At 51.8% G+C, this 23,852-nt stretch overlaps 1 protein-coding gene across 2 annotated transcripts in view; it reads left to right on the forward strand.

The window, feature by feature from the left end:
- The first annotated feature begins 1,569 nt into the window (after nt 1-1,569).
- GTF2IRD1 (GTF2I repeat domain containing 1) overlaps nt 1,570-23,852 on the forward strand; it is a 72,782-nt gene continuing 50,499 nt past the window's right edge. Inside the window, exon 1 of one of the 2 annotated variants that reach the window (XM_051809582.1) lies at nt 1,570-1,633. In XM_051809582.1, coding sequence (XP_051665542.1) covers nt 1,574-1,633 — 60 coding nt within the window. In that variant the 5' untranslated portion in view covers nt 1,570-1,573. Of the gene's footprint in view, nt 1,634-1,774; nt 1,834-23,852 lie in introns of those variants that run through there. The other variant, XM_051809583.1, reaches the window with a different exon arrangement.

Consider the following 23,852-nt stretch of genomic DNA (forward strand, 5'->3'; position numbering starts at 1 on the left):
GATTATTTTTGGAAAAATTGAAAAACATCTTAAAGACAACACAGTCATTGGTCACAGCCAGCACAGCTTCAGGAGAGAAAGTCCTCCTTGTGAAACCTAATTTCCTTCTATGACAAGGTAACCCACCCGGCTGATCAAGGAAAGCCAATTGATGTAATCCCTTTGGATTTCAGTGAAGCCTTCGATCCTGTCTCTCACCGGATCTTCTGGATAAACTGTCCAGCTCACAGCTGAATAAACACATCATGTGGGGGGTGAGCAGTTGGCTCACGGATAGGGCACAGAGGGTGACAGTGAATGGGGTAACATCAAACTGGTGACCTGTCACTAGTGGGGTTCCACAGGGTCCCATCTTAGGCCCTATGCCCTTCGACATCTTCATAAATGACTTGGATGCAGGACTGTAAGGGACACTGAGCAAGTTTGCAGATGACCCAAAACTGGACGAGCTGCTCACTCCCTTGAAGGCTGCGAGGCCCTGCAGAGACATCTTGACAAACAGTCAACAGCCGTATGAAGTTCAAGAAGGGGAAGTGCCAGATTCTGCACCCAGAATGGAGCAACCCCGGATGTACGAACAGAGTGGGGAATGAGATGCTGGAAAGCAGTGCCAGGAAAGGGACTTGGTGGTCCTGGTTGATGGCAAGTCATACATGAGTCAGCAGTGCCCTGGCAGCCAGGAGGGCCAACCATGTCCTGAGGGGCATCAGGCTCAGCATCGCCAGTCAGGCCAGGGAGGGGATTGTCCCGCTCTGCTCTGACCTGGGGCAGCCTCAGCTTGAATATTATGTGCAGTTTTGGTCACCACAATATAAGAAAGATATTAAGCCATGAGAGAGCATCCAAAGGAGGCAACGAAGATGGTGAAGGGCCTTGAGGGGAAGCCATGTTGAGGAGCGGCTGAGGGCACTTGGTGTGTTCAGCTGAAGAAGACTGAAGGGAGACCTCATGGCAGTTTCAACTTCCTCAGGAGGGGAAGAGGAGGGCCAGGCATTGACCTCTTCTCTGTGGTGACCTGAGGGAATGGCCGGAAGTTGTGTCAGGGGAGATTTAGGTTGGATATTAGAAAAAGATTGTCGAGCACTGGAACAAGCTCCCCAGAGAAGTGGTCTCAGCACCAAGCCTGACAGAGTTCAGGACACGTTTGGACGATTCTCTCGGGCACACGGTGTGACTCTTGGGGATGATCCTGTGCAGGGCAAGGAGTTGGACTCGATGATCCTTGTGGGTCCCTTCCTACTCAGCATATTCTGGGAATCTGTGATGCTATGATTCTATGCCATTCCACGTCCCACCGGATCAAGCCGTGACAACCCACACAATACCATGTCAAACTGAGCCAAACCCAGCCGTGCCAACACCAACAGGTGGCGACACGTCCCCATTGCACCCCAAAACCAGTCGCGCCGGGGACGTCCCCGGCGCGTCCCCAGCGCAGCGTTAAAGGACTTCCCAGAGCTCGTCCCCGCCTTCCTAAACCCCCCCTCCCGGTTTTCGGGCTGGTTAATCCCGTGTGTAAATGGCAGCCAATGGATGCGGCCGTTGCGCGGGGCTGGGATTAGCGGCGGGGCGAATGGCTGGCACTTTTACTGGGATTACAGAACAAAGAGCTGCGTTCCCTGCCCGATTTGAGGTGGGGGAAAAAAAACCCCAAACCACCCCCCCGGTTTTTTTTTCATTCCTTTAGGCCCCCATCGGGTTATACCGGCTCCGCCCGGGAAGCGGCGGGAGGCGGCGGGAGGCGGCTCCATCCCGGCCCCCGCCCGTCCGCCCCCGCCGCTCCCGCGCAGCCTCGCCGGGGGAGGCAGCAGCGCCGCGCCCCAGCCGCCCGCGGTAAGAAAAAGTTTTGCCCCCCATCCCTTCGTCATGGCTCCCCCCCACCCCCAGTCACGACTCTGGGGGGGCAGCGGTGGGAGGGATGTGGGGGTGGTAGGTGCGATGGGGTGTAGGGGGATATTAGGGCTGGGGGGATGCTGGGGGAGGATAGGTCTCGGGAATGCAGGGGGGGGCATCAAGGCTCAGGGGATGATTGGAGTTGTTAGGGCTGGGGGGATGGAGGGGAGCATTAGGGGTCCTGAGGGAAGATAGTGCTGAGGGATGCAGCAGGACATTAGGGCTGGGGCGAGAGGGCTGGAGGATGCGGAGGGGCAACAGGACTGTTGGGGCGTGATCGGGCTGCGGGGGTACAAAAGGATATCAAGGCATGGAGTGGGCAGTGGGTTGCTGGGGGAATGATAGGGATGCGGGGTGCAGGGGGACAGTAGGGTGGGAGGTCATGCTGGACTCTTTAAGGCTGGGGTATGCTGGGGGTGACAATACTGGGGAATGCAGGGGGCAATAGGGCTTCTGGGGAGATGATAGGTCTGGGGGATGCAGGTAGACATTAGGGCTGCTGGGGGGGTGTTAGGGCTGTGGGGATCTGCAGGGCATTAAGGGTTGGGATGTAGGGGACTAGTGGGGTTGCTGGCCTGGATGCTGAGCTCATTGGTGCTGGGGGGATGCTGTGGAGGGAATGCCAGGCTCATCAGTGTGGGAGAGGGCAGGGAGGCAGTAGGGATACTGGGGGCTGATAGTGTTGGAGGATGCTGCAGGGCAATAGGGCTTGGCAGGGATGCTGGGGCTATTAGGGCTGGGAGGAATACTGAGGAGCTGTAGGGCTTGGTGGAGATGCTAAGGATATTCTGGAGCTCACTGGGGCTGAGGGTCATTAGGGCTGATGGGGGGAATGCTGAGGGTGATGATGCGGCTTGGGGTTGGTGGGATCCATGGGGGCTGTTGGGGAGATGCCAATAAGTTTGGGAGGGTGTTAGGGGTTGAGGGCAATAGTGCTGCGGGGGGGGATGCAGGGAGCAATAGGGCTGGGGGGGCTACTGAGGCAATTGGACAGGGGATGTCTGGCTGGCCCTCGGTACCAGTGGTGTCCCACATCCTGAAGGCAGCTCCGGGGCCACCACCTGCCCTGGCTGTGTCCAATGGTGCCAGGCAGGAAGGGGAGCTAGAAGCAGGGCTCTGCCAGAGCTTGCCTCCTCTCCGACACCACAGGGATCAGTGGCAGCACTGCTGGAAATAGAAACACAGCATTGAGCTGACAAAGCGCTCGGGGCTTTGGCTGGGCTGGTTACTGGCCTTGGCACTGTGGCCCATGGGCTGGAGGGATAGACATCCTCTCCTATGGCAAGTGGAAGATTCTCAGTGCCCGAGGATGACCGTGATGAGGAGAAAGTCACTCCCTGGGGATCGGGCGCCCTTGTCTTTCCAGTGCGTGGGGCTGGCAGTGGGTTTATCTGGGATAAGCTGTAAATTGGAGTGATCCTATTAATGCATCTTGTGCAGGAGCAAGTTTGGACCCGGCAGGTAATCCTGGGTGTTTGTGGTGAGCGCCAGGCACAGCCAGGCAAGAGCACTTCGGGAGGCGATGGTGCCAGTGAGCACCACGGGGTGGGTGCCGCGGGCATTTTGGGTCAGCCGCCTACTGCTGCATCCGTCCGTCACCTGTCAGTGTGTGAGTTCCAGACATCAGAACCACCTGGGGACGTCAGCATGGAGCCTTGCATGACGGGAGCCCTCGGCTTCAGGGTGTATGCTCTTCACACTGCTCTTACTTAAGGAGCTGCTGGAAGTGCTGCAGCTGGGGAATAATCCTGTGGATGCGAGCACCTTTAATTCCACAAGATCCCTTGTTTCCTGTCCCCAAGAGCGCAGGCAGACTCAGTAAGTCAGCTGTTGCCCATCTGAACCCACAGAATCCCCTCCTGTGGAAACTGCTGCAGCACTTGCTCTGAAATGAGAAAGCTTTATGGGGACCTGACCCTGCCAGCAGCTTAGTGGCTGGGGTGCTAAAGGCCATGTCCTAGTGCCGCAGCCGGAGCAGCAAGCCCTGGCACAGCAGCACGTGCTGCCATCGGAGCAATGTCAGCAGCTGGTTGGATGTCAGGGTTGCCGTGTCAGGGCAGTGTGGCTCTATGACCACCCGCAGATTCCCTGCTCCTCTCCCTTCAGCCCCACAGAGCCAGACTCCAAGTGACCACCAATGGACAGGGTGCCCTTCCTTGGGGCTGTGCCACTGGTTTTCTCATGCACCGTGGCTCTCTGAGCTGGTGTCGCCTCTCCAAGGCCACATTTTGGGCTGAGCCCTTCTTTGGATGTGTCACCACTATGCAGGCAGAAGAAAAGTTCAGGCAACTGCCCTCCCAGGGTGCTTGCAGTAGTGGAGAAGTGACACTAGAAATATGCTCTGATGGCCACTGCTGCTTGCTTCTGCTGTCCCTCCTGAGAGGGCTTTCCATCCTCTACAGGAGCGGCTGGTGTTGCCACTGGTTGCTGCTCATTCAGATTTGCTAATGAGAAGTTGGGACAGGAAAGCAGGAACCTGCTCAGGGACATGTTTATCAGCCTGGCTCTACCAGCCCAAGTGAGAGACACCGTGCCCTTGCTGGCAGGCTGGTACTGTCATGGGAGCCTGGCACATCCTTGCGTGGAGCAGGAGGTGACAAGGAAGGTGGGCTTTGAGGCCAGCACAGAGGGCACAGGTCTGGCTGTCCAACATGATGCGCATCACATATGACTAAAGTGATGCTCTGCTTAAAGGAAGGAGAAAAAAAAGTCTCAGGTCAAAGCACATGACCTCTTGCTGCTGGAGTTAATAGGGGATTCCCATCTGCTGCTCCCACAGGAAATAGCTCAGATTTTTTTTTGGCAACTATCAATCCTCTGTACTTCCTTTGGTAATTTCAGTGACTGCACCCCAGCAGGCAGTCTGGAGGAGTACAGAGGGACTAGCCAGCTGCTCGCTGCAAGGCTAACCCCTGGGGTGGGTGCAGGACTCAGTGCTGGCTGAGGGCAGGAGTACCATCAGCATCCATTTGCAGGTGCCAGTGGTGGGTGGACATGCTGGTGGTTCAGTACTGCTGCTCCAGCATGATTGGGCTTGGTGGTGGGTGATGGTTTGAGGAAGGGGATGCTGAGTGGGTGAGGGGCTATGTTGGTGTCCTTGCTTTACTTCTGGCCCTTCAACCACATCTGCCTTGTGTTACGCCTTGCTGGCAATGAGAAACCTTCTTCAGGGGTTTGGGGGGAGTAGAGGCAGATGCTGAAGGCATCTGGGCTGGGTTTACCACCACCAGAAGCCTCCTTGAGGACAGGGAGGAGGAGAGGAAAGGACCTACTGAGTACCCCTTCTGAGATGGAGATAGCTATCCAGGAGCTAAATATGTATTTATTGGTTCATTTATTGGGAAGAGCCCAGCTGGAAGCTGTAGAGAAGAGCCTCCAGTGTCCATGTGGATGCTGGCCAGAGCAGCAGGGCTGGGGGCATAGAGCAGCCCCAGATGGAGGTTCGCCAGTGAGGTGGCAGCTCTTTGCAAACCGGAGCAAGGCTTCCCAGGACCTTGCTCTGCCCTATGGCAGCCTCTTCTATTTACATCTCTTGAAGCATTGTCTTTAAAAAGAAGTCAAGAGCTGCAGGAGGCTCGGAGCTGGACGGTGGTGTCTGTTGGACTTTGGGGATTGGGAGTTTGGGGGTTTCTGGCTCACTGTTTTGATGCTTCATTTCTTGGTACAGCCTCATTTGTTGAATTTGCTTCAGGCCAGAGAGAAAAATGTGAAGTGGGTCCAGGTGGGTGCTTGGCCCTGCTGTGTGGTGCCCCTAGAGTGATGGAGCAGTGGGCTGGGATGGGGGTTTGCTGCCAGAGAGACCCCCCAAAGCAGCTAGGGCATTGGCTGGTGTGGGAACACACTGTGTCCCATCCTGGTTCAGGAGTTGCTGCCAAACGCCACCTTAAAAATGATGGTGTTGTTTCCAAGGGATTTGCCTATGATGCAGCAAGGCTCCCCTCGCTGTGGGAGCGAGGGAAAGCATCCCTCGAGTTGGGATGCTGTGGAGAAAAGCACTGGGTACATGAAGCCCCTCCTTGGGAGCAGGCTGTGCTGAGCAGGATTTACATTCCTGCATGCAAATGGCTTCTGTTGGAGTTTTCTGGTTTCATGTGGCCTTGTCTCTGCTCTGGGCTGGTCTGCCTGGCTTAAGAAGACAATTAACCTCAGTGGAATGAGCAGGGGACCAGCGAGGAGCATCACTCTTCTGCTGCACAGCTGTGTGGTTGACATAGTCCTTTGCCAGCGTGTCCCTTCTCAGAGCCGATCTCCACCTCTCGCATGAGGGGTGAGATGTCCATCTTATTTTCTTTAAATCTGTAACATTAAATAGAGCAAATGCCAGTGGGGAGCTCAGTGTGGACCCAGGATGGATCTTGGAAATGTGTCATCCAGTGCTCACCTGCGTACCTGGGACCTCTGCCCCAGGAGATTGAAGAGGACAAGACAGAAGTTCCCTGCCCATGGGTGACATCCCCTATGGGTGTGCCAGGGTCTGGCAGTGCCCCTGAGCCATTCAAGTGGGTGTGAGCAGTTGGGTGCAAAGGATTGTGGTGGGTACCACGGACCTGCTGTTGATCTGTTCCCACAGCCCCATAGGCAGACTAAAACCTGAGAGCTCAGGAGGTGCTTTGGGGTGTAGATCCCTTTGGAGATGGCTGGGAGGAAAACTGGTGTGCAGGATGTTTTGTAAACATTTTTAATTTTTGGAGCATTTCTTGAACTTTTTGGTGATGTGGGTGGGTGGTGGTCCCTGCCAGGGTTGTGTGTCCCACTTAGCTTGGATGTACCCTACAGGAGAAACCTCCCCCCAGTGGGTGGACAGAGGTTGGAGAGATCTACATGCTTCTGAGGGAAATCCTTGGTGCCTGGACCCTGGTAACAAGCAGCAGGTTTTTCAGTCCCACTTCAAATCCCTGGACGAGGTGGGATAGAGGCATGGAATCCCAGCCATGGGTTGTGCCAGCAGTGTGGCCATAGAGGAGCCCTTAGCTTCCGTCTCCCTCACTTTAAAAAAAAGAAGGCAAAAACCCCCCTAAGTTTTCATTTTCCAACAGATTGGAAGAACATACAGGCAGTTGGTCTTGCTCAGGGAAAACTCATGGAGTGGGAGTCTTCCAGAGCAAGGTGACACTGGAAAATGAAACCATTGCAGTAAGTGAAGAAGATCTCCATGGTTTTATCTAGTTGCTGTACAGGAAGATGCTTCACCCATCTTTAAAGGGATGAATGCATCTCTCTGCCCAGGTTTCAGCAGAGCTCACGTCCTGCCTTTAGTTCCAGCTGCATCTGCTTCCCTGCCTGGGAAACCTCCCGCACCTTAGTGCCTGCAAGAGGTGACCTTGCCTTAGGGCACTGACTGCCATGCCAGGTCGCTCATCTGCTGCTGGGCTGCAGCCTGGTGGCACCAGAGAGTTGGGCCTGGGCAGTGGGGACAGCTCTGGCCATTGTGCCAGGATGGAGATGGCTCCCTGGAGGGGGTCAGAGCCCCCCACAGATGAAAGGGACCAACCTCGCCCTGCCTCTAGTTAGCAGCAGCCCTCATGCCAGAAATGAACCAGGGGGTTAATTCAGAAGGGCTCAGTGCCAGGAAGCGTGCGTGGCACATCACGTTGATGATGGCACCCGGGAGCAGTGCCGATAAGGCAGGCGCTGCCTTCCCCTGCCTGCCTGCCATCAGGGAGAACTGTGGGATGCTGAAAGGTTTTGGATGAGGCTTGAGGTGAGCTCCTGGTCCATACCCTGTTGCAGGGCAGAGACCCTAGAAGGACATGGGTGGCAAGGGTAGGGTTCTCCCTGGAAATACTGCCTCTTGGACCTTCTCAAGAGGGACCCTAAAGGATGGGTTGCGTTCATGGTAGGATGGGTACTGAGCGAGATGGGTATTTTGGCGTGTCTCCCTGGCACCAGTAGGATGGGGCTGCACCCACTGCAGCCAGGCTTTAGGATCTGCTTGAGGCTTCCACCAAAGCCACACTCCTCCCCACTGGGCTAGTTTTCTGCTTGTTTCGCTGCAGGGTAAGACACAGGGATGGAAAAACCTGTAGGGAAGGCAAGATTATGTCTCCCTAATTAGTAGGAGCCTGATTATCATTTCTTCCCAGACCTCTGGTAATGATTAAATATATGGGAATTGTCTTTATTATTTGTATTGCATTAGTATTTAGAAGGCTGGGACCCTGTTTGCTCTGCAGACAGGGAATGACAGTCCTTGCCAGGAGAAATGCTGTCTCTGGTGTTCTGAATGGGCTGGGTAGATTGGGAGTTGAGCTCTGTGCCCGTGGCATCACCCAAATTGCTGCAGCTCCACACCCTGACACTTAGAAGTATTTAAAGTATTGAATTCTACATCCTTTTGCTTGCATGTGAGTCACATCTGCTTTAGTATGAGGGGAAAAAAAAAAATCGGTGTATTACCATGACCCCTAAAATTGTGATTTATATAGAGATTTAAAATACATGCACGTATTTTTGGCACCAGGGTTGTCAAAGCACAGGAGTTGGCCACTCCTTTTAGATGCTCTAGCTTTATTGTTGGAGGGCTACAATAAGGCAATCTTATTAGGTAACTATAACAATGTTAGGAGCCACCATCTGCTGAAGTGCTGCTGCAGGGAGCAGTGGGAGCTGCCTGCCATGCCGCTGCTCCCCTGCTACTTCCTGCTGGCATCTGCCATGTCCTAGGAGAAACATGAGTGGTTGGTATGGATGGAGAAAGGGCTTTTCCTTATGGCTTTGTCCCTTTTAATCGCCTGGGGTATGAGCTGTTGAGCCCTTCCAACTGGTGAGGACCAATTCCCATCGGAGTGTAGTGGGGCTGTTGGGGTGGTGTTCAGGTCCTTGATAAGTTTCCCAAAAACTGGGTCACCACGTTGCTGAGCTGTGGAGACCCAGATGTGTGGGGATGCTCTGGTCTGCAAGGACACCCCATGATGCCACCAGGTCCCTGGGTGCCACAGCATCATCCTTGCTCCCACCCTACTCTGTCCTGGTGACAGCAGGGACCCCTGCACCTCCCTGGGCACTGAAAGCATTTTTGTAATTGCTGGCAGGAAGGGTTGCACTTGGCAAAATATGTGAAGAACCTTGCTTGTTTAAAGTGCCTTTGGGGTTTGGGTCTTAAACATCCTAGTTGGGGTTTGGGTTGGAGGTTTTCACCCTGGGAAAGGCAGGCGGGGGGAAGGGAGCCTCACCGATGCCCCAAGCCTGCTTGCACCTTCTGACAAGGTTATAAATTAGCTTCATTAGAGGAGGATCACTAGAAATAAATTGCTCCACACCCTTTAGGGGCATCGCTGGGCTGTAATTTCATTTGTCTTTTTGGAGGAAAATGCCTAGAAACCCCTTAAGTGAAATTACAACATTTTACCCTGAGCTAGAGGTTGGTATTTTTGCTCCCCAAAATGCACATCCCCCCATGCCCTCAGATGAAGCTCATCCAGGAGCTTGAATCATGCAACCATAGAATGATTTGGGTTGGAAGGAGCCTTAAAGATCATCTTATTCCAACTCCCTGCCATGGGCAGGGACACCTTCCACTAGACCAGGTTGCTCCAAGCCCCGTCCAACCTGGCCTTGAATACTTCTAGGGATGGGGCAGCAACAGCTTCTATGGGCAGCCTGTTCCCATCAAAGATGGGGGGTTAGCTGGGGTTCACTGCACATGCCAGTCCCCTGCCACCCCTGCCCCACAACTCCTTGGGAGATGCTGAGCTGGGAGAGGAGCATGCTGGACATCAGGACCCTATGAAACAGAACAGCTCAAGCCAAGTGCCCCAGTGCTCTTAATACAGATCCACGGACAGAAGTGAGTGGGCAGTGACCTTTTACAGGATGTTAGACGTTTATTAAGCCTGTTAGAATTAGCGTCAGGTTGTATTATTTATTTTATTTTAAAAGAGAGGGGACAAAAGAAAAGATGTGTAAGAGGGGTGAGCCATGAGTAAGTGACCCGTGCCATGAGCTGATCAACCCAGTGCAGTGCAGCCCCGTCACTTCCCATGTGAACTCTTGGAGTGAAGACCTGGCTCCAGGACAGGTCCAGCATCCACCTGTGCCCTTCCCATGGCTCCTTGCTGGATCCTGCTGCAGGGAAAAGCAAGTAGCATCCAATTCCACCTCTGTCCTGGGCCCCTCAAATAGTTATTGTTTAGGTGGCCTAATTTTTCACCCCACCTGCTCAAAGGTTTATTCGTTTGGAGCGTGGGAGAGCATGAGATCAGCCCCACATCTCACCAGCATTGTCTTCCCAGAGCCACCTGCCGGCTTTCCCCATGCCACCCCTCTGAGGGTTATGTGGTCTCTTGAAAACCTCTTTGTTTCCTACATTTGCTGTTGTAATTTACGTATGATGTTGCTGCTTCTTGAAAAACAAGGTATTAATTTCCGTGGGAATTACACCTGCAGAAATCCAGCCCTATTGCTGCCTGTGCGAGGCTGTCCATGATAAAAGCCAGCTCTGGTGCTGCTGCAGTGATGCAAAAGTTTCCACTACTTTAGCATCCGGCAGGGGTGACGCTTGACTCCCCTCTGCACCTCACCTCAGTACTCTCTGAACATCAGCTGCTCAGTTTGGGGCTTCATTCCCAAATAAACTTTCCCCCCCCTGATTTTTTTCTCTCCTCCTTATCAGCATAGGATCCCTCAATATATTTTTTTGCCTTTTGGTTAATTTTTTTTTTATTTTTTTTCTGTAAGTAAGATGCATATTTCAACACTCTCTGACCTTTGGGTGCACTGTGGACCTGACGTGGTGATGCTGATGGACAGAGCAGAGAGTGTGTCCCCCACAGGGCCAAGTGTGCCTGTGGCCGAGACTGGCAGCGCACTCCTGGAAAGGACTATTTGTAACTACTGGGCTGGTGCTGGGTTACCATCAATGCACTGGAGCACATAGGCATCCTTTATTATTTTAAATTGAAAATTCAGAATAATGTGGAGTTGTCTCTGCTGTGGGGAGCTGCTGCTGACGATACTTCAGGATATGGCTTTCCCACATTATGGGGGGTGGTCTTATCTGTGCCTGGACCAGCAGGTGGGCTTTGCTGTGGTGCTGTCCCAATGGGGCAGGGAAGCTGATGCCTGTCGGCATTTGGAGCTGGCCCTTTGGAGATGCAAGACCAGAAGAGCAGAAAGGGAAATGTCTTCTGTTGGGGCTGCAGGTGAGAAGAGCAGTGGGAGAGTGACTCTTCTCCTGGTGCTGGTTGATGACAGTCAACTGCCCCATATCCCTGCGGCTCCACACGCCCCAAAACCAAAATGGCAGCATCTGGTGCACACCAGCATCGCCTGTGTGGGACACAGGACACAGTTCTGAGGTCTCTCTCTTCTTCCTCTTCCCCAAAACACCTTGTGGTTGGATCAGGCTCAGGGAGTGCCAAGCTGAGTCTGCACCCCCACTGTGTGCTCCCTGCCTGAAAGCCATCACGATGCCTATGGGAAACCTTGCAACAAACACAGTTCCTCTGTGTGCTGTGGGTGATGCCGAGTGGTTTTCTGTCCTCCCCACCTCACTAACCTGCTTTTCCCAGTGATGCTATGATAGGCATTTAAGCCCAGAACCTTCCTTCCAGTATTGATTTTGCTTTCTGCTCGAGACTCTGTATTGCCCTTGGTATTTGGGGAGCACCTTGAAGGATGCCGTGGAGAGCCAGACTGCCACCTCAGGGTGCTTCATGTCCTTGGCAGTGAGGTGATGGGCATGGGGTTTGGGAGAGGCATTCATGGGGACGGATCCTTGGAGGTGCTAATATCCGGGGAGTTGTGGGTTTGGGCTGTGAGAAGCACTCCTTGAAGATGCTGGAGAGGTGTGAGATCACACTCAGCTCCTGGGGAAAGCCTCTTGTAGGATGGCTGGGGCGGCTCCCAGTCCCAAATCACTAGCCTTGGGCAGAGGTTAAGGTATTTCCATCCATCTTGGGGAAAAACAGTATTTTGCTTTGAATCAGATTTTGGGGCTCCATCTGGATCAACAGATTCACAGAGTATGAGGCACAGTGGCGGAGTGGCCAAAATAAACCCTATTAAGTATTTACCTGCCCACTATAAAGTATCTCTGGGTTTACCCACTCTGGCTGCCTGTGGGAGCGAAGAGCCTTGCTGAGCACTTGCTGGCTCCCCAGGCATGGCACCCTTGCTGCACCCCTTGCCTAATTACTTCCCACCCATTTAAGAGAAACTGGTTGAGAAAGGAATTCACAATCCCAGGCTCTATGCGTCCTCATGTGAATGCTGTGATCACTGTGGAGCAGGGATGGATGCGGGCAAGTGTGCTGCTTCCTGTCCTCCTGGCTGAAACGAGAGGTCATTAGGGTCCTTTGGTGTTGCGGTGATTTGATGTTTGAAAATTCTCATTTTTTTCAATTTCTACAAGTTTTGTGACATATGAGGCTGTATGAGTCTTGACAGGGCTTGGGGTATGGATCTGTGCTCAGCAATGTCCTGAATTGGGGTGATGGAGAGGCTGAGCTGATTCCCAGCAGTGCAGCCCCTTGTTGCCCATTTCATGGATGACCACACTGGAGGGTTCCCATTTTTCAACCCAACAAGTCCATGTGCAAAAAATTAGCTGCAAGCCCCAGAAATAAGCCGTATGTCATCTGCCTTCCATGTGACAAGGTGCTCTCCCTTTTTTCAGCCCCAAAAATCTCTTTTTTTGAAGGGTGAGCCCCCACCCCTGGTATCACCTCTCCTGCAAGTGTCACCATCACAGAGCTAAGTCATCATCAAGCCACTTCTCACATCCAAAGCATGATGCACATGTATTTATCTTCTGTTATTTATGGGGCACCTGAGCCAGGCTCTTGCTTTCCCTAATGGCAAGGAACCAGGGTGCCTTATGGCTGCTTTGGCATCCCAGTCCTGCCTTGGGCACACCAAGAGGTGGTCGGTACTGGGCCTTGGGTTCTTATTTCCATGCCATTGCACCTAAAGCAGGCTCAGAATTTGGGATGCCACTTCTCTCAATGCCTTGTTGGGTGCCAGAGTTGCCGATTAAGGGAAATGCGCCACAAGGCAGGTTTGCTTTGCAGGATTAAAATCAAATAAATATTTATGCGCTATGCAAAGCAGCTCTAATAAGATATGCGTGTCGTTGGGAATTTGAAGCAGTTTCTACTTGGTCCTGAGATGAAGAGGTGTGCATGTCAGTGCGGTATGGGGGTTTAAAGGCATGTTTCTTCTGCTGCACAAAAATAAAAACAGAGAGAGAAAAACAAGGGGTTTTTTTGCACCTTGGGCTGCTCTGGTCTTGGCTTTCACTGTCTTCTGCATCCTTATGTCTTTAGCTGCAGGGATGGAGAAGAGCCAGGGAGAGAGGGCAGTGCAGGCAGCATTTCGGATGCAAATTTAATGCTGGCCCCGCTCCTAATATTCACTGTGTTTACATGTAAATGCAAACAACTGTTGACTTAGTTTCAATAGATAATGTGTTTCATAACACAATGAAAATGAGAATTAAGCTGGAATTTAGCAGGGGGAACATGTGTTTCTGCAAGACTTCAGGCTCTGCTGGCCCCATGTGCCATATTATGGTGATGGCAGTGGGTGATTGGCATCACTGGAAGCCCACTCTTGCTGGTATTGGGGGCCAATCATTTCCCTGCCTAATCCTCCCTGAAACATGTGAGTGGGATGAGGGCAAGACTGGGTGGCTGCAGGTTCAGGGAGCTGAGCTGACCCATTGGGGAAGCTGGGGAGAGGGCTAGTGTTCCCCCGTCCAGGGTTATAGGGACCAGGGCTGATCTGGACCTGTTTCCCCCTGGGAAAGAAGGAGCTCATGTTCTCTGGGGTGGGTCAAGGTGTCAGGGAAGGGAAATGCTGTCCCAAGCTGCCATGTTGGAGCCTGAGTGCCAATGAGTCCCAGGAGGGAGGAAGTGTCAGCAGCCAGGTCACCTTGTCCTGAGGTGACTCCAAGCAGAAGCATGTGGGAGAGGGCCTGGCTGTTTTCGAGCCAGATCCTGGCCAGCCTGGAGCCATCCTCGCAGGGCTCCCTGGGGCCAGCCCCGACACCCACCCAGGCAGCCTTTGAGTCAGGGCTGCAATTGCCACGATCAGAGCTGCTCCCACCACCTTTGCCCTAGGCTGCCACACTCCCCACCCCACTGCAGCCCACATGCCTCTGGAAGCGAGCCACAGCAAACCCCCCAGGGTGCTGTGCTGCCCTTCCCGGGTGAAGGCACTGATATGTGTGGGCAGCTTCCTACAGCCCCTAGGGGAAGAGGCATCACTGGGGAATTGGCAGGTTGGGACCAGCAGGTGTGTGATCACTGTCCCTGGGCGTGGGTCTGTTCCGTCTGTCTGTCTGCCTGCCCCTGTCCCTGGCTGGCTGCCACCTGTGCACCAAGCAAGGCTTATGGTGCTCGAGGCTCAGTGTTAAGAAACAGCTGAGCTCCTGTGAATGTGGTGGGGGTGTGGTGCACCCAAGCTGTATTAGTGGAGAATCTCGCCACGGGAGCTGTGGGGATGGTCACACTGTTGGGGATGCCTTGGCTGAGGTGGCATGGCTCTACCAGCCTCTGGGTGCCCCTGAGCCACAAAGCTGCTGCTCTCGGGTTGCAGGAGCAGCACAGCAGGACCTGGCATTGCAGCCCCAGTCAGGATGCTGGGCAGCTCAGGGAAGCTAAAGCTGTTTGTGGCCATCCCCAGTGGCTCCTGGTGTGTTGCCTCACCATGGAAGATGATGTCCCTGCTCAGGGTGAGTGGGGGCTGTAGCACCCGCAGTTGTTTGTGTCTGGCAGCAGTGGTGATCCCAAGCCTTGATAGTACCACGGTAATGGCAGGGTTTGCATGAGCAACTGCAGGTTTTGAGTGTCACAGCCAGAGGCTGCCCGAGGAGGAAATGGGAATCCCAGCTGGCTGCCCCTCCCTGGTGGCACTGCCTCTCTTGATGGGTCACATCAGGGCAGGTGCATGCTCAGCTTCACCCAAGACTCCTCCATTGCCGGTGTGAGTCACCTGCCCGTGCGGGATGCCCAGTTCTGGACAAACATCGAGGGCATGGGTGACAAGGAGCAGCTAGCACTTGTTCTCTACACACATGCTCCCACTGTGGGGTCGGGGTGACGCAGGACCTGCTCTCACCTTTCTGACTCATCCCATAAAATAAAATAACGAAGAAAGGAGAAGGGCTTCTGTCTCTGAGCCTCCTTACCTCCCCTTAAAAAGGCATTCTATTTTTTTTATTGGGTTCATTTATGTAGCAGAGAGACAGGCCTGGGATTAGCAAAAACAGCCTGTCCTGTAACATGGGGAATACTCAGTACTGAGAACCAGTAACAAGAGAGAAATATTAGAGATAAAATTAAACATAATGAGATAGGTGTCGGCTCTCTATCAGGGATCACCTTATGCAGAGTTAATTGCCTGTGCAGAGCAGAAAGTGGGTGACTAGCAGTAGTGGCCGTGGGATGGGGTTGGTGAGGGGGAGGTGGGGAGGGGCTGGTGCCATCAGCAGAAGCTTTGCAAAAGGAAAAAGCGTTGGGGTTGAGTGTTGAGGAGAAAGATGAGGTGCCCAACTGCATCTGAGGTACTGGGGTGGACCATCCTCTGCTGAGCTCTTGTGAACTCATTGCCCCCAGCCCGGGCTCTCTGTGTATTTGCAGCTTGGGTACTTTTTTGCTAGATAATTCAGATGATGATGATGATGATCATCATCACGATGATGATGATTATCTAGAGCAGTGTCCTGTTAGATGGACAAAGCGGACATGCTGATCGAGGCGACAGCTATTGAGCACTGTTTGGAGAAAGCAAACCTCATACCAGGATGTGGGGCCAGGGCTGCAACACCTGGGACTTAGTGCATATGTGATTTTTCCTTAATTTAGTGGGGAGGGAAAAAGAAGGCAAAAAAAAAAAAGGCAAAAAACGTGTCTGTGTAATATAAAATTCAAGTTGGGCTCTTGGTGACTTCGCAGAAAACAACAGGCTTTTTATATTGGCTCTGGGGGTAGGAGGAGAGCAGGCTAGAATAAAGATTTACAGTGTTTGGGAGATTAAAGGCCCTTGGTACATTGCTCAAATACCACGAGATTAGTTTCCAAGGAGATGGATACCAGTTGCCATAGGCACTGGGGGGGAGGGGGTGGCCAGGAATTAGGATTGCGATTTTTTTATCCTGATCACGCAACCAGTAGCTGAATGCTGTTAAAACTGGGCTTTAAATAACCCCAGCATTAGTATATGCACTGCTGAACTGGGGGCTGGGAACTGGGGTCTGCCTGCCTTCCCCTGGCCCCAACACCCAGTTAGGGGTCCAGGGTGGGACCCAGGTGTTGATGGAGGGATGCTGGGGGGTACAGGGCTGGGGGCCCAGGTTGCTGCAACGCTAAGACCTTCCTTGCAGGTTATTCTGTGGCTTCTGGGTTCATTTCATCTCACTTGTTCTCTAAGCAAGGGACTGATAACATCTTCTTGCAATAACCAGCAGTTGTGGCAGTGCAGGGGCCAGGGATCATCATAGAATCATGGAACAGTTTGGTTTGAAAGGGACCTTAAAGATCATCTAGTTCCAAACCTCCCTGGCCTGGGCAGGGACACCTTCCACTAGACCAGTGGGATGTACCAAGGGGTAGAATTAGCAGCCTGCTAATTTTGGCTTCCCCTGGCCACTTGCTCCTAGGAAGTGCAACCTGAGCCCTAGTGTGTGAGGGTGCTGGATCCGCACCCTCGCTCCCGCATCTGTTCCCACCTCTTCTTCTAGGAACTGCCAAGCAGTGCGTTTTGTCCGGGCTGTATGGGAAGGGGTGCTGAGCTCCCCGATGCTGAGTTTTGGGGCTGGGCATCCCCCTGGAGAAGGAGGCTCAGCCCTAGGAGCCATACAGGCACCCAGGTCCCTGTGGCTGGGTGGCTCTGCTCACCCACCAGCCACCATGAAGCTCATCATGGCCTCACTGACCCAACCACTCATGAGGGGCAAGATCCAGCTCTCCATGTGTGATGCTTGCAGCATCTATCCTTGCTATGGTGGGAATGATCTGATTAACACTTACTTTTTTTCCCCTCCCTTTTTTTTTTTCTTTTAAATTTCTTTAATAACTGAAGAGGCAGTTCCTGGAAGCAAGAGCTTCTCTGCCTGCCTGCTGTGAGATTGTGGCATGGAAACTTGTCTGGAACTGAAAGCCATGCTGCTGGAGCTCCACAGGCAGAGTGGTCCCCCAGCAGCTGCCATGCCATGGAAGTGTTTATCCTGGGGGAGATGACATACAGCTTCTGAAGGGCACTTGATCCTCTTCTGTCTCTCTTTGCACTAGCAGAAGCCTACTATAATTTTACCATATTATATTAAGATGTGCACCTGGGCTGGGCTTAAGGAAATCAAGGTGGCAGCAGAATGCCATGCTCTAGCTGGGGAGACAAAGTGAAATTCCTGTGGCAGACACAGGAGCCCCCAGTTTGCTCTCTGCTTCTTTCATAAGTGAGACTAAACCATGGCAGATTATCCAGGAAAGCCGAGTTCAGGCAGTGATGCTGTTGAATGTTGTGGTGCTGGGGTGTATGTGAGGAGGTTTTCCAGCAGGTGCCTTGAGTTTTTTGGGTAAAACAAAACAAGGAAGGAGGTGTTTGGTGATGGGAACTTGTTCTGCCCTGTACTACCTGTTTGGAAGGAGCAGGGAGGGGAGATACAGGGTTTGGGAAGGCTGGTAGAGGCAGTGAGGTAAGACCTACTGGCACAATGGGGATGTGGGCACAAGCAGTTGGGTGCCCCAGACTGCATCGAAGGCCATTTGCCCCCCAGCTCTGCTACTTTCAGGATTTGGAAAAAGGTATTAGCTTGAAAAGTAGCAAAATAAAAGGGAATTTGTGGATCTGGGAAGAGACATAGCAATAGCTATGGGGCAGCACTTAGACAAGATTTGGGGCTGGGAGTATGCTGACACTCACATTTGGAGGATGCAGATGTGTCCTCAGCAAATGCTTCTCACACTGGGTGCATCAACTGGGTCCCCTAAAACCCAGATCCCCCTGCGTGTCCCAGGAGAGATGTGCTGCAGGGGTATACACACGTAGGGCACAGATTAGGAATTTGGGGGATTTTGGGGGTGTTTAGACATTTGAGGATGTTTAAGATTATGTGACCAATACATCTGTTCTAGAACAAGCAGCAGTCAATCTTAAACATCCACTGGTCAGATTATGTGACCAATACATCTGTTCTAGAACAAGCAGCAGTCACAAGTATAGAAGCCATGTTGATGAGAACACAGCTGCGCTGGGCAGGGCACGTCTCAAGGATGAAGGACCAACCCCCCCCTCCCTAAGATCTTGCTCTATGGTGAACTTGCCTCTGGCTGCTGTAAGAGAGGAGCCCCGAAGAAAAGATACAAGGACTCCCTGAAACAACATCTCAGCCTTGGCCATATTGATCACCATAACTGGTCCACTCTGGCCTCAAATTGGGAGGCCTGGAGACACACTATCTATAACACAGCTGTCTCCTTCGAGAACACACGCAGGATCACTCTCGAGGAGAAAAGGCAACGCAGAAAGAACCGTGTCTTGCAGAATACACCATCTAAGGAGCCTTTCTGCTGTGCCTTTTGCAATCGGACATGTCTGTCACATATTGGCCTCATAAGCCACCAGCGTGCCTGTAACAAATGTGGATAGAGCCTTCCCAAATCTTCGTTCGCGAGGCCCAGCCATGATGATGATGATGATGAGACATTTGAGGGTGTTTCTGGGCATTTTGTGAGTACTCTGGACTGCAGTTAATCTGCTCTACCACTGGCATTGTGTTGATGGTGCAGCTCTGCAGCTCACCAACCACCTGCTAACCCTGCACTGTTAGGGAATGAGGCATCATTAGGGACAAAGTAAACCACCTTGGCATGGGTGTGTGTTACCTGGCTAAGGATGGACAGAATCTGGCTACAGAGGCTGAAGACTAGTGCTGAATTAGGCGTAAGGGATTCAGGTTTAGTCAGGCAGCATGGATGGGTTAAAGCAAGTTGCCCATGCAGAGCAGAAATCTCCACTGCTGTGGCAAAAATCCCAAGGCCAGCTATTTGGCAAATGCGGGGTCGTGCCATGGTGCTCCTGCAAGCAAGACAGCTTTGATCACATCCACTGGCTCTGCTGATACTGGTGTTTGCTTAAGCAATTAGAAAAAAACACAAGCGGAAATTCAAGCCTAGTCCCTTCCCTGGCTTTTGACCTGCTGTGGCTGATGTGGTTTCCAGGGTTTTTTGCTCAAACGACTCCAGCTTGCCAGGCACCTTCCTGCTCACAAGTGCCTCCAAAAAAAGAGACCTCCAAAATCCCTGGGATGGAGTGGGACGGGGAAATGCCTTCTGAGTTATTGCCCCTTCCTCACTTGTGACATAATCCTTAGTGTGGGTCCTGCTCCAGAACGATGTCCCAAAATGGGAGACAGGGATTGGCCCCTTGCTTGGAGAGGGGACACTGTCCCAGCACTGGCATAGGACATTATTTGTCCCTCAGGCTCCAATCAGGATGTCTCCTGGTCGACTTAAAAGCGTGTTTAATGATAGCCAGAGCTATTTGCTGAAAGGTCTTCCAAATCTGGTCTGTTTTAAAAATCCCTTAAGATATACCCTCCTGGAGAAAAAGGAAATAACAAATGAAATCACTGGTATCTCATTTTTACATTTGTGGGCTGGAGGTGTCCTCCCAGCAGATGGGCTGGGGGTGCTTGTCCTGTTCCCTTGGTCCTGGGGGGAATGGAGATGGCTGTATGTGGTACTTGATATCCCGGAGCTCATCAAACATTTCAGGTGACCAAAAAACCCAACTACCACCTTCAAGTTTCCCACCCACAGCTGTGCTTTCCCCTGCTCTAATATACCCCTAGGCTGCCCCTCCCCTACCCAGGGTAGAGGGCCTGTAATCCATCTCAAAACCTACCTCATATATATATATAAATAAAATAATATTAAAAATATATATAAAATATATATTCCATAGAGATTGATATATCTATTTTTTATTTTCATTATTTTGTTGGAACTGAGGCTGGCTTGCTTGGGCTTTCTGCCATCTCACCAGCACCACTGAAGCAACAGGCAGAATTTTCCTGGAAAAATGAATTAGCAGATAATTTCCAGCCACTGTTGTATGGAGATGTGGACAGGACCAGTGTGAGGATCATATTTTTCCCCTTCTTTTTTTCTTCTTTTTTAACCCTCAATGTGCTGAATAGTCAAACTCTCACTAATTTTAATTCCTGTTTAGCTTCCTGAACTGGGAGCCAGTCCACATCGCTGCAGGTGTTTTAAACGTTCTGGGTTGTCAGGCGCAGGGGGATTTCCATGGTGATACTACAGTCTCCATAGGGCAAGCAGGCAGCAGTGGCAGTGTGTCTTTGGGACTCTCTGTGCTGCTCCTCAGCTTTTCACTTCTCCCTTGCTGGGTGCTGGGTCTGAGCCAGTGCTCTCCAGTTTGTCGCCCTTGGGTACAGCCGGTAGTTTAAGGGCTGAGATGGAAGACACAGCTGTGGCAGCCACCAATTGGGTTGGGGCACCAGCCTGAGGATGCTTTGTTCTGACGGTTTTGAGATCTGGTGTCCTTTCCAGGTCTTCAGTACAGGAGATGCTTCACATGGTGGGAATGGAGAGAGTTATATTTTTAAGATACAGTAGACCTGCAGGAAAAAACAAATCAATTAATTTAAACACAATATGCATCATCCCTGGAAGTGTTCTAGGCAAGGCTGGACAACCTGGTCTATCAGAAGGTGTCTCTGCCCATGGCAGGAGTTTGGAGTGAGATGGGCTTTAAGGTCCCTTCCAAACCAAACCATTCCATGGTTCTTTGATTTAGTATTGATAGTAAAAAACCCCAGTATTTGTAGAAGTCAGTGGAATGAGAAGCAGGTGTGGGATGTCCTCAGTCCCTCCTGGGCATTTGGCTGTTCCCATCTCCCACTCTGCACTGAGTTTGGTCCTGGGTAATACCCAAAACAGGGGTCATTGCTTTACCTTTTTCTTGCTGGCAGATGTGGCCCAGAGGAGTGAAAGGCTTGAGGAGAGCTTTTCAGCCCAGTTTTGCGAGTCCTGGACAAGCACCCAGTTTCCTTTGAGGAATGAGATTTTGGAGGTTTACACTAAATAAGGTTTTTACTCACCCCAAGGTGAAGGCCATGGGGAGGATGGCAGTGGAGGTTCTGCTTCAAGGACCATTGCAGTGTGGAAACACCAGCTTGGGTTAAATAAGATGCTGTTGCTTCTGGTTGTGGCATGGGGCTGGAAATCACTGTAAGACTTGAAAAGATGAAGAGGAAGAAGAAGGATGAAAACTCTCTCATACTGAAGTTAACAGCGGTAGCACCCTGTAAGTTCAGTCTTTGCAAGGGCCCGGGCGTAGTGTGCAAGTTGCTGGATCCCATAAACCCCCTCTGTTTCTCCTAATGGGACCTATTTATAATTTGAGGGGTATAATAACAGTTTTCTGCCTGGAAATTTCCTTGGCAAGGTTGTCATTGGCTCACTAGTAGGGGTTTTTTTACTGTTTTGTTTGCTCTGTAGTGTTTGGAAATGGTGATGTGGGGCGGAAGGCTGGAGGATGTTTATTTTGGGGAGATGCTGCCCTGTGGCAGCAGTTGGAGGACTGGTGAGGGGACATGCCTGCTGTGAGCATGGGGTTGGGGGGGGCCCCAGCCCTTTCCATAGGGGTTCATAAGCCTCCCCACATGCCTGGTTTTTCCTTTGCTGCAGCTCAGGTGATTCATGAGTGAAACTCCCTCGAGGCCAAATTTCCAATCTTTCCCAGGATTATCAAGGGAGGTGTCATAAGAGCCAAGCAGGAGATGACATCCTGTGCCAGCTGTTGCATAGCACCCTGTCCCCCCAAGATTCCTTTGGGGAGGAGAAATAATTAATAAAATTTAATAACATTTGAAAAAAAAACCCTGAAAAATGTAAAAACAATCTGCAAATGTTTGCTTTGGCCTTGTGACAGTGATGTGATGGTCCCCATGCCCCTGGGGATGGGACTTGGTGTGCAGAGGTGGGATTGGGCTGGGGCCAGAACAGAGTCCCTTGCAGAGAGGAACATCAGTGGTGTCCCAGGGAGGGATTTCAGTAGGACAGATGTGTGGATCCTTGGGAAGCAGGGCAGGATGCTCTGCACCCGTTCTACCCACCTTTCTCCATGTCGCCAGCCTGAACTGCTATAAGAATGGTTTACCCTAGTTTTCCTTAAGATTACTTTCCCTTTGATTAGGCAAACAACATCAAGCCCTTAATTTGATTTAAATAAGCCTAGCACTTGCTGTGAAGTTTTTCCCCTCCCTTTTATTCTCCTCTTTTCTATATCCGCTGTCACTGCTCTTTGTGACCACAAATGATTAAAAGCTTTACAGGAATATTGTCATCTCCCCCCATCCCTTAAAGTTCTGCTGTGTTACTTGGGTCATATTTTTATTATGTTTTTTTTTTTTTTCTTGTAGAATAATTCTCCCTTCTCCTTATAAACAATCAACCAGGTGAAAGGTATTATTTTTGTCCTGGTCTCCTGCGGGAGAGGGAGGGGATGCAGGTACCCTGCCCCACTTCCCATTGATGTTATCCCTGTCTTTCCCATTGGTTCTCCCTCTGGAGCCAGATCCATCTTGTGACTTTGGTTTTTGCAGCGGAGGGAGGAGCATCTCTTCCCTGGAAGTGCTGCTTCCTGTGAGAGGCTGTGGCCGAGCAGGTTGGTGCAGTTGGAGCTCTCCAAGGGGCCACGACCAGCCCCACCGGGGCAGGGATTGGCTCTCCAGATTGCCAGAAGGCAACAGAACATCCATGTCGTAGCAGTCATATTTAATAATAATTAGGGCCCTCAGAAACATGTACGGGCATCAAAGTAAGGCTGTTTTCCAAACGAGTGCTTGGGGGGTTTAAGAAGGGAGTGATGCTCCCTAGACCAAGTGATGGCTGGTCCCCCAGCTCAGCCTGGGACCGGGCATCGGCACCACCACCACCTCACTGTTTCCTGCCAATTGCAACAAGGCACCTCTTAACAAAGCATCCACAGAATGTCAAGTTCCCTGCTCCTTCAGGGAAGTGCTCAGGAAGCTGCTTAGGAGCTTGCAGGTGAAATGGTTCCTTGTCTATATGTCTGTCCATGCACAGACTGCAGGGCTGGAGCAAGGAGGAATGCCTGGTGTTGCTACAGGCTCTCATGATGGTTAAGTTGGAGGTGCCTGGCAGAGCCCTGTCACCGGCATGTGGACGCCTGTGGTCTGTGCCCAGCTGCAGGACCATGTGTTCGGTTTCCTGCTTTATTTTCCAAGCTGGTACCTAGTTAGGACAGATTTCCCCCCCCCCCAGGATCATTCTGTGGAAGAAGAGTTGTCTGTCAACTTTGTTAGGAAGTGTCACATGGATGGAAGAGGATTTTCCTGTGTGGCTGTCAGCCTGGATGCCGCTTTGGCTCTGCCATTCACAGATGCCAGTGGAGCCCCAGCGCTGCTTGGCTGCTTTCACTGGCCAGCAATGTGGGGTAACAACCTGGAGGGCTTATTCAGAGCAATTCCTGAAATTTAATCATTATTGTTTATTGGGATTTGTCTACCCTCTCATTAGCTTATCGGAGACCCTCATAAGAGTTTACACAGAGAAACTGTGGCTGCCCCATCCCTGGAAGTGCTCAAGACCAGGTTGGACAGGGCTTGGAGCAACCTGGGATAGTGGAAGGTGTCCCTGCCTATAGCAAGCGGTTGGAACGAGAGTATCTTTAAGTCCCTTCCAACCTAAAACATTCTGTGATAAGATGTGCATGCTCAGACACCTATGGAGATGCCAGCACGAGGGACTTGTTATTTTGTGCCAAAATCCACCATTTCCCCAGTTGCACTACCTACTTTTGTGTTCAGATTCCTTCTACTTGGACATAGGTGCAGACTGGGGCAGGAAGGTGAACTGGGGGTATTTCTGTTGCCTATAACCCCTGTTTCCAGCAGGGCCAGGCAGTGTGATTATTGACTGAGTGGCAAATTGAGTTATGCATGGGCAACTTCATTCATATTCCCTGGCTCC

The sequence above is a fragment of the Manacus candei genome, unplaced genomic scaffold (assembly GCF_025592945.1).
Source record: "Manacus candei isolate 608988 ecotype Guabito, Panama unplaced genomic scaffold, ASM2559294v1 h1tg000076l, whole genome shotgun sequence".
NCBI classification, from domain to species: Eukaryota; Metazoa; Chordata; class Aves; order Passeriformes; family Pipridae; genus Manacus; species Manacus candei.